Source organism: Coptis chinensis, chromosome 2 (assembly GCF_015680905.1).
Source record: "Coptis chinensis isolate HL-2020 chromosome 2, ASM1568090v1, whole genome shotgun sequence".
Taxonomy (NCBI): Eukaryota; Viridiplantae; Streptophyta; class Magnoliopsida; order Ranunculales; family Ranunculaceae; genus Coptis; species Coptis chinensis.
This window is the reverse complement of record NC_141457.1, coordinates 3,864,330-3,874,428: the sequence shown is the minus strand read 5'-3', so window position 1 is coordinate 3,874,428 and position 10,099 is coordinate 3,864,330. Positions and strand designations below refer to the sequence as shown.

Genomic DNA, 10,099 nt, shown 5'->3' with positions numbered 1-10,099 from the left:
ACATTTTGTGCCTAAGAGCATCTCTAGGTGGTAGTATAACCTGTCAAAATCTTCAAATTTGAAGAAATACTTCGGAATTTCCTGAAATTCCAACTCAACGTGGCCTCAAATTCGGTCGCATCAACTGTTCGTTCGCATTCTTGTTCGCAAATTTGGCAATTTGGATGCAGATGCGGAGTGACATTAGTAATGTCGCAAGCCATTGTAAATGTCGCCGATTTTTTTTTTTTTTTTTTTTTTGGAATGGTTGCGCGCCACTCCTAATGTCACGTGGGTTGTTTTGGAATTGTACATGCGACACTCCAACTGTCGCGCGACAGTGGTAATGTCGCGTGTGTTGTTTTTTGCTAATGAAATTTGCGACTACCTAAAGTTGGTAGAAATTTGCGACCAGATTCTTCAAATTTGAAGAGGATACTACCAACACCTAGAAATGCTCTCTAAGAGCATCTTTAGCAGTGATATCAACCTAGCATCAAACACCAAATTCTCAAATTTGGTGTTTTTTCAACTTCAGCAGTACTACATGTTTGGTGTTTCTCAAGAATTTGGTGTTTTTTCAACTTCAGCAGTACTACATGTTGATGAAAACACCAAAAAAATACCAAACCAAACACCAAATCGGCCAATATTTGGTTCCAGGTTTGATGCTGTATCAAATCACTCACGCGGTTTGAGAAACACCGCGCGGTTTTGGCAAAACCGCGTGGGCTTGGGCTGCTAAATGGGCTTCTATGACGCGGTTTTGCCAAAACCGCGTGCGTTTTTTCTGAAAATTAGAACTGTGGTGCATAGAACTTGAAAAATTATGAGTTGTGCATAGAAGTTAAGAAATTAACAATTGTGCAATTGAAGAAATTAAGAATTGTAATTCAAAATCGAAAAAATTAAAGAAATTAAAAACCTATGATTATGATTATGATTATGCAGTCAAAAATCTATAATTATGATATAATCATATAATATCTAAAATAATCCAAAACCTATCATATTACATCAAATTTATTTAGCTCTCTTCTTACGCCCCTTACCACTCGATCCCTCTCCTCTCTCTATTTGGACGTTCCGAAGCTGCTCCTCTAAGTTCCTAATCTGAGACTGATGATCTTCTCTGTCTGCACGGAGGTTAACTACTTCAGCCTGAAGTTCCTCATATCCCTGATGTTGCTGCGTGTACACTTGCTGCATATCCTCATACGCTTTCCGAGTCTCGTCATACGCACGCTGGGATTGCTGATATGTCTGAGAATATGCCTCCTCTCTTTCTTGGCTATAATGATACAGGGCAGTCCTTATTCCATCAAACATGAGAACCTGGTTCTCATATCTTTCCCGAACCTCAGCCTGAAAATCCAAGAAAATACAGTGTGAATACATATTATATATATAATGAAAAAGATAAATAAAACAATTAAACTCACCATGGTATACTGATCAATATGCGGCTCTAACTCAGAGAAACGATCATGAGGCACCTCAGGAATAGAAATATAAATAAGCTCCCCATCAGGTCCACACACGGCAAACATCTGAGGATTACCGGCGGAACCACGAGTCGGGCCGATATGCATTCGAGGGTTGTGAGTTGTAAAAAAGCCGCGGGCGGATGAGGAATACGTAGCTCACGCCTCATCCTTTCCAGCCCACAAACTTCGAAGTTGCTAGCCCGACCAACGGGAGGCAACAACGGACCCATGGAGACACGGTTCCCACCATCTATAATAATTGACGCGCAGATGCGCTTCAACAACAAAAGAAGACACATCTAGCCAAGGACCACCACCGGCATGAACTTTATGAACTTGAATTCTACCCCACGACTTTGCATCACTAACATCCGGCATGGGAGCACATGGAACTCCATAACGCCCAATCATCGCCGCTTTCAACATCCGCCGCCACACCATTCAAACCCCGATCCACGTCGCGGCAAAAACAACTCGTGATGTGACAACACACAAGCATCTTTATACCGGATCGTCAAAGCGCATGACAAACGCCAAGGTCTCCACTCAATAGATGACAATGATCTAATATCAATCTGAGCACGAGCCATACAAATATTATTCCTAATCTGCTCTCTGTTACGAGTCAAGTGAGGCCCTGACCAACTAGCAAATCTAGGGCGAGTATCAGCAATCATGTCTATGTTAGGACAAAGACATCGAAAGTACTCATAAAACCAAATCTCTAAAAGTCCCGTGAATCCTGCAATCTGAGGACTTCTACTTCCGAATGTCTTTGAAGCTTTATCTAACGCCGATATTAATGTGGCATATACTGAGCTACCCAGGTCATAATCCCTCATAGTATGCAAATTAGATACATAAGCATAATATCCCAGTCGTACCGTAGAATGACCATTGGGAAACAAAACATGCCCAATAAAAAACATCAAAAAAGCCCTAACATACTGATCAACACCCTCACTACCCGGTAGAACAGTCAAAGCTAACTCCGCTCGTGTATCAGGATGCAAGAGGGTTCCATATATCTGCGATCTTAATATGAGATAGCTTAATCCCGAAGAATCATAAGCATCCGCAGACCCAAACGAGGAAAACTCACAAGCATACTATCCATATTCTCATAATTTGTATGAAAAGGTATCGGTTGGCCTATACCGATACTCAACCCAGAAATCATAGTGAAGTCTAGTGGTGCGAACCCTAACTCCGTACAAGGAAAATGAAATGTATGAGTTCTACTCCACCATCTTTCTACTAAAGCTATGACCACTGCCCAATCAGCCTTCTCATAATCCGTATCAATCAAAATACCCAAAGGTGTATATAAAATACTATCTCTAATATGTACAAACTCATCCAAACTCCTAATAACCTTCCACCACTCTCTAACACCAAGTAAAGCCGATCTAACTCGGTAGTCAACAACATGCTGATATTATATATAAAAAAAATAATGCGTATAAGATAAATAATTAATTGGTCCAACTCAACTAATTAATATTCAAAATATTTAATCAAAACTAATTAATTATCTGAGTATTAGCCACTGCACTCGACACGTGTTTTGTATCACGTGTAGAAGACACAACTTCCATATCAAGTGCTTCTCCAGGTGTAAATTACCAATCGAAGTCGTTTATCTGATACTCCAGTATGTACGGATGTCTATCAGTCGGCGCGACATCCTCGGGTTCTTCTCCCCCATCACCAATGTCATGTGTGTACTGCCAATTATCATCATCGAAAGGTTCAAAGGGATCCATATAAAATTTCAAGAGTTTAGGTAGGTTTTTGTTTTTTCTTTAACTAAGGAGAGGGTTTTATGATTGTGAGAAGAGGTGAAAATGACTGAACCGCGCGGCTTTGGAGCTGCTTATATAGAAGTAGCACGCGGTGTTCTGAACACCGCGCGGTTTTGGCAAAACCACGTGGGCTTGGGCCTGTCAGTTGGCCTTCAGTGGCGCGGTATTGCCAAAACCGCGTGGGCTATATGACACGGTTTTGGCAAAACCGCATAGTTACTTGGTGTTTTTTTGATGTTACTCCTGAAGTTGCTTGGTGTTTTTTTGGTTCAAAGTTTTGGTGTTTTTTTTGTTGCACTGCTAAAGATGCTCTAAGTCATCATCCATGCGAGTAATGAGCAATTATTCTTCGATTATTAACTTCTCAAAGAATCAAGAGATATCTGAATATGAAATTTAAAATCTCAAATTATCGGTATATATCGGCAGCATAAAGAGGAAAATGTGGGAATATATAACAACACGAAGAAGAAGAAGAAGAAGAAGAAGAGAGAAAAGAAGCGCAGTAAAGTAAAGATGGGAGGAGGAATGGAGGCAAACAAGAACAAATTCATCGAAGAGTGGGGTGCAGCTAGGGAGACTCTCGAACACAATTTCCGCTGGACCCGTCGCAACTTTGCACTAATTGGCATCTTCGGCATCGCTGTTCCTATCCTTGTTTACAAGGGCATCGTCCGTGATTTCGTAATCTCTCTCTCTTTTTCTTTCTTAATCATTATTAATAATTAATCTATTTATTGTCACTAATTTTACATACCTCAATTGTTAACAGCATATGCAAGACGAGGATGCTGGAAGGCCATATAGGAAATTTCTTTGAACATCATCACCATCATCTTTTAAAATAACGCTTTCTGCCTGGCCTCACTCAGTAAGCTGAGTTTTATGTTCAATTATCACTGTAAACCACTAATTTTTCTGACGCATTTTCTTGTCATTGGACCGGTTGCATTTTTTTTCAGATTTCCAAAGGTATATTTGAAGTTTGGATAGCTTATGCTATTGTTTTAGGAATCTCATTTTGATGAATAACTTTTTCTTTTCTTTTGTTCTTGGAAGTCGACTACCTGCCTGTGTCTAGTTACTCTAGTAAAATAGATACAAGTAGGCAGAGAAGTTGTGCGTAGATTCTCAATTCCATATTTAGAGGAGGAAACATCAGATGCACTATTGTTAACAGCTAAGAATCGTTGGCTAACAATGGTGGAAGTAAGGAAAGAGTATAAACTAGTATACTGAATAGCAGTGGGGCGTGAGAGGGAGAGGGAGAGGGAGAGGGAGATGAGGACAGACAGAAACCAACCAAATGACATTTTGGTCACATACACCCTCCTCTGCCCAGAACGTATACTGCATAGCAGTGGGGAGAGGGAGAGGGAGAGATGAAGACTGACAGAAATCAACCAAATGACATTTTGGCCACATACACCTCCCCTCCGCTCACTTTACTATATAGGACTCTAGGAGGTCACTCTAGTCCTTATTTGTAGTTTAAACTTTAAAGAGCATATCTTTTGGGTACACATTTTTTTTTCCGACTCTTTTTCTGATGACAAATTGTCAGTTAAACTTTAGGAAGAGATCTCGGAAACAAGTTTTATTACCAAGTTAGATGACACCAAAAAATGGGGCAGACCTGTAAAATATATTAGGCTGGCAGTTTGGTAGATCTTAAGTTCATGCTTCTGCTGAAATTGGTGCTCCTTGGGTTTTAATAGATAGGGTAGCTATTTCTTTTAATTTCTGCTTGTTCTTACCCTTTTCAAGAAGCAAGCTGATTACCTTTCAGTATGGAATCTTCCAGTTAGTCTCCTTCATCTGGTGTAGTACCAGTCCGGCACTCCGTAGGTTTGAGTAAATGACACCTTTCCTTGCCCCTAATATGTTGCATTCGTCATATCAGCCTAATAATAGGAGTTCATATGCAATCCAAAACGTTTGTTTGGAGGTATAACGTTGTCTATGGTGCTTTGGATCAAACATAAAGGTAAGCTGGCTCAAGCTGTACTCCAGCTGTACTCTTTCTGCTGCTCTGCTATAACCTTAGTACACATCTGGAATTCTACATAATCCAAAATCAGATACATTAAGACCACAGGACACCATACTAATGCAATCAGCAGGAGGTAGTAGTTGAACGTGAAATAATTGCGGAAGACGTCTACGTGTGAAAGAAAAGCAATATTTTCTATCACAGCCCACTATTTTGACTAGGCAATTAACTTCACCTGTAATATGAACAATTCCAAGTCCACTTTTTTGCTTTACAACGATGGACTAGTACATATTATAAGTAGTATATTTTGGAATGAGAGGAGGTGGTGTCTTTTGAAGGATTGATCTTGAATACTGTCATAATTTCATCCATGGCTTTCTTCTCGAAAATTCTAGTCTGGTTTCTCAGATCTAGACGAGTTAAATGCAATGGGAATGTCTGCACTCTATCTAAATCTAGAAGGTTCCGATGGAAGAAAAAAGGCAAGGTTTTGAAAATGAAAAGAAGATGACATTCTGCGACAGGCTTAAGGTCTGCAGTGTGCTATGCAATTTTGGGAGAGAGGGAAAACTCTATTACTTTGAAGTTGGATCAGACACAAATCTCTTTTCTCTTCTACACCAATTAAAAAGATGTTAGAGATCTCATTTTGCATTTTGCGTGTTTCAATGAGAATTCAGTCAGTAAAGTGAAAACAATAACTTCCTTGTGGAACAATGTAGTTGCGCAACAATTCAATCTGTTTCTTCTTATCTTGTTATTTTTCTTTATTCATTTATTAAATTTCTTGATTATGGAATCGAATCAAAAATAAAGATCACAGTTTATTCATACTTAAACACCGTGCACCCACTCTACTCTACTAATCAACTATATATTAGCTGTGCTTGGTAAGGGCATTTCTAATCGGGGGTGTAAACCCCAAATGTCAAAAAAACTCTTTCCAATGGGGGTGTTACACCGTAGGTAATAGAGTATTAGTTGATAGAGAGGGTGGGGAATTCCCTCTTTCACTATCAGCTAATAAAAAGTTCGGGCAACACTCGAACAGGCATATGAATAAAAACAAATTCGGACGTCACTTGGAGTGTCGTCCCTATCTATTTCTAAACCCACAATTTGAAAATTTTAAACTCGGTGACGTAAGTTTAAAATTGAACTTTTGTACAGTTTTCCATTGGGAACAATAGAGAGTGGATATTTATAGACTCTACAATAATTTACAATTAGAGTAGTAAAATCCTAATGACACCTAGATAGTGCCTATGTGGAGGTGTAATTTTACACCCCTATTGGAGATGCCCTAAGTTTGCAAAATCGGGGTGGTTTGCATCTTGTTTGTAGGGATTTTGACTGTGGAAACTGGAAAGTGGAAACCACCCACAAAGTCGTTGAACAAGTCCCTGCTTTAGTTTTATTTTGACCTGGGAACGTTTCCAAACTTATGAAACACCAAAGGAATCATCGTGAAGGGGTGAGGTTAGAAATGATTAACTCCAATTCCTCCTTAGTTTGCTGTCGGAACTCGGAACCAACCGGCAACAAAGTTCTCTTCTGCGTAGAGACCTCTAGCATTCCTTACTTACATTTCTGCAATTACTGCAATACATTATACATCACAACGTTAAAAATACTATTTTAAATGTTACGTAGGAATTTACCATAAAAGTGCCGAATAAGTAAGCATGTGTGCCGAATATACGTATTTGGAAAATTCTAGCACATGAAAAACGAATCGAATGGGAAAATGGTATAACGAATGGATGGGAAAATAGTATGCCGTAAGTTAACTATTACTATTTAAGCTACGGCCTCCTATTTCTTTTGCCAGTCTTCATGGACCGAGCTTGTAAAGAATACGTTAACAGGTAAGTGTGCCCCAAAAAAAATAGAGAGATTGAGCCTGAAGCCCACAATTCCAATTTAATTTTGGATAAAAGACATAGACTTTTGTAATTATGTCAAAAGCTGACCCGGTCAATTTTTTGGTAATATTACAAATTTGTTCCTCACCCCATCTTTCTCAAACATAAATCTAAATAGATAGCAAACTAAAAAGCAACCCCTAATTCCCCAAATTGAACCGAAAGTGCAATATGAAAACCCGAAATGAAAAAATTAACGATAATTCGATCAATTTTGTGCAACAAAAACCGGGATCTACTCAAAATAAATAACAACCAACTACTAAAAAGGAGAGAAACTAAATTTTAATGTTCATATATATGTTTAAAATCATTGTCTTTAATTAACATTCAACCTAGTGATAATTTCACACTCCACAGTTTCGATTATCGCCACACTGCAACAATGAGATAGTGATGAGAGTGTTGGGTCTAATGCAACATGAGTTGGTAAAACATTTGGGTGATGATACTAGAGGTCTGGGGTTCAAACTCTGCTACATGCTATTGAGTTACTGATATCTTTAAAAACATACTTGCCCACACATTTAAAAAATAGGCTTGCCAATAAAAAAAAAGAAAAGAAAAAAGTACGTGTTGCATTGAAATCAACACTGCAAAATGGGAATACATTTACATTAGTCTAATATGTTGGTTTATGTTTTATTTTGTGCTTTGGTTGAACTTGTTTCTTGCGTAGATAAACATGAGGCTTAATTGCTAATGTTTATTGTTTGATTTTACATGTTGTTTTATACTGTACAGTGTCAATTACAACTTCAACAACCACTATCAACTCCTACTGCAATATGGATGTTGCACTGTCAGCTTTATTGCAACATAGATGTTGCATTGTGAATTAACACTACAACATTCATATTACACTATGTTGCAGTGTCAGTTACTATTGCAACAACCAATGTCAAAATTCTTGAGAATAAATTGGGGTGCGAGAGTTATTAATGTTAACTTGTTAGTGCATTTTTTTTCTCGTAGTACTTCTAATAGACTCTATATTGAGGAAAAAAAGTATGTTGTTTAATTAATCAACTTGGACGAGCTATAAAAATGAGTTATCTATCCAGTACGTTAAGTTACTAATCTACTTACAATTGTGTGATTGATGTTATTATTACAAGTTTTCAGGGTAAATAAGTCTTGCATGAATTGCAAAAGATTATCCAATTCTATTCTTATTTCAATTGTTGCATTGAATTCGTTCATAATTTCATAATTTTGATTCGTTATGGCTTCATTTTATGAAAAAAAAAATTAGTTAAAATCTTTTGAATGTGCATGGTTATTCATTGCAACATGAGTGTTCCGTCGAATGTATTCTTGAAAAGAAAAAAAAAAAGTCGTTGGGTCGAAATTGCAGTGTTAATTGTCACTACAACATGAGTGTTGCACTGAAATTAAGCAACACTATAAATATGAATAAATCCATTTACAATTATTGGTCAAATAATTATGTTGGTTGCTTTTTTATTTTGTGTTTTAGTTAGAAAGTGTCGAGTCCATTATATTTGGCATTGGTGGATTTGAATTTCCAGATATTTGGTAATTAGATATTGTACTCATATATGAATGTTAAAGAACTTAATGGCCATAAACAATAAAAAAAAATGCACTAATTATTACTTTTTATTCAAATGTACTCTTAGTGTTATGTCGTGATGAAGTTAACATAAAAAAAATGGATCTTTAGCTTAAAAAGGTAGAGCGCTTGGGAGAAGAAAACTAAACATTAACATCCTAAAAAGATGGTGGTTCAAATCCACCAAGATTCTTTTATATATATTTAATAAAACTATATAGTTTTATTATCGTAATATCATTTATCAGGTGTACACAGGATACTAAATGTCAAATTAATTATTTTTGTATTTGGTGAAATTTGTATATTGTTAGAATGTTAGTCCAAATATAGATTTTTTATAATGTCAAGTCCAATGTCAAATAAGTTTAACATTTTTATGTCGTTGCAATAGTAATTTACAGTACAAATTCCATGTTGCAATATATATAGTTGATAGTGCAACATTCATGCTGGAGTGGGAGTTAACAGTGGCTGTTGCAGACTTGCAGTAGTAATTGACACTGCAACATGGATGTTATGTTGCAGTAGTAAATCATAGTGCAACATCTATGATGCAGTAGAGTTGACAGTGCAACATCTATATTGCAGTAATAATTCACAGTATAACATCCATAATGTTGTAGTGGGAGTTGATAGTACAACATCCATATTGTAGTGGGATATTAGACAAGAGCTATGCATGAGACATGCCTAGCTTGTTCTCAAACATAACTACACTTAGGGATGTCCATCTTCCCCGAAACCCGCAACTCCCCCAAAACCCGAACAAAATACCCGCACCGAACCCTGCCTGAACCCGACAAAACCCGAACCCAAACCCAAACAGAAATACATAGGGTAGAGTTTGGTCACACTCTCTAAACCCGGACTGACCTGAATCCGACCCGATAATTTAGTCCTAAACCTGTTAAAAGGGCTAAAAAACCCGAAACCGAACCGAAATCGAACCCCAAATCCGGTTTCAATTGCATACTAGTAATATCATATAAAAGAATGAGTTTGATAAATATTTGGATTATGATCTCATTCATGTTTACAATGATGAGTTATTTAATATATTGGATTATGAAAAAATTTATGTCGGGATTTCTAATTTTTTCAATAATTGCACGTGATCATGAATGTATAGTTCATTCTGAGTCTATCTATTTTTAAATCATATCAAATAATTATGTCCGAGTATAGGTGATAATTACTTCCAAGTTCATTAGAAGTTTTATTTTGTTTGAAGGATTGGTGGATAGCCGAAGAAGGAATAAAATGTAGATATATATTTCAAATAAAGTTTCTTATTGTCTTCTTCCTTCATTTATACTGGGCTTTATCCT

The 10,099-nt window shown here is 37.1% G+C and overlaps 2 protein-coding genes across 2 annotated transcripts; one reads left to right on the top strand and one right to left on the bottom strand.

Annotated features, from left to right (window-relative positions):
- Window positions 1–766: 766 nt before the first annotated feature.
- LOC147514422 (uncharacterized) lies at window positions 767–1,541 on the bottom strand. Its single transcript, XM_086594375.1, has 2 exons — window positions 1,422–1,541; window positions 767–1,344 (listed from the first exon to the last, which is right to left on the bottom strand). Exons 1-2 carry the CDS (start codon window positions 1,527–1,529, stop codon window positions 1,003–1,005), a joined length of 450 nt encoding a protein of 149 aa, XP_086450501.1. The 5' UTR covers window positions 1,530–1,541; the 3' UTR covers window positions 767–1,002.
- A 2,188-nt stretch (window positions 1,542–3,729) lies between these two features.
- On the top strand, window positions 3,730–4,285 carry LOC147514421 (neuronal acetylcholine receptor subunit alpha-5). The gene is made up of 2 exons (XM_086582932.1): window positions 3,730–3,955; window positions 4,044–4,285. The coding sequence occupies exons 1-2, from the start codon at window positions 3,788–3,790 to the stop codon at window positions 4,089–4,091; spliced, it is 216 nt and encodes a 71-aa protein (XP_086439058.1). The 5' UTR covers window positions 3,730–3,787; the 3' UTR covers window positions 4,092–4,285.
- The last annotated feature ends 5,814 nt before the right edge of the window (window positions 4,286–10,099 follow it).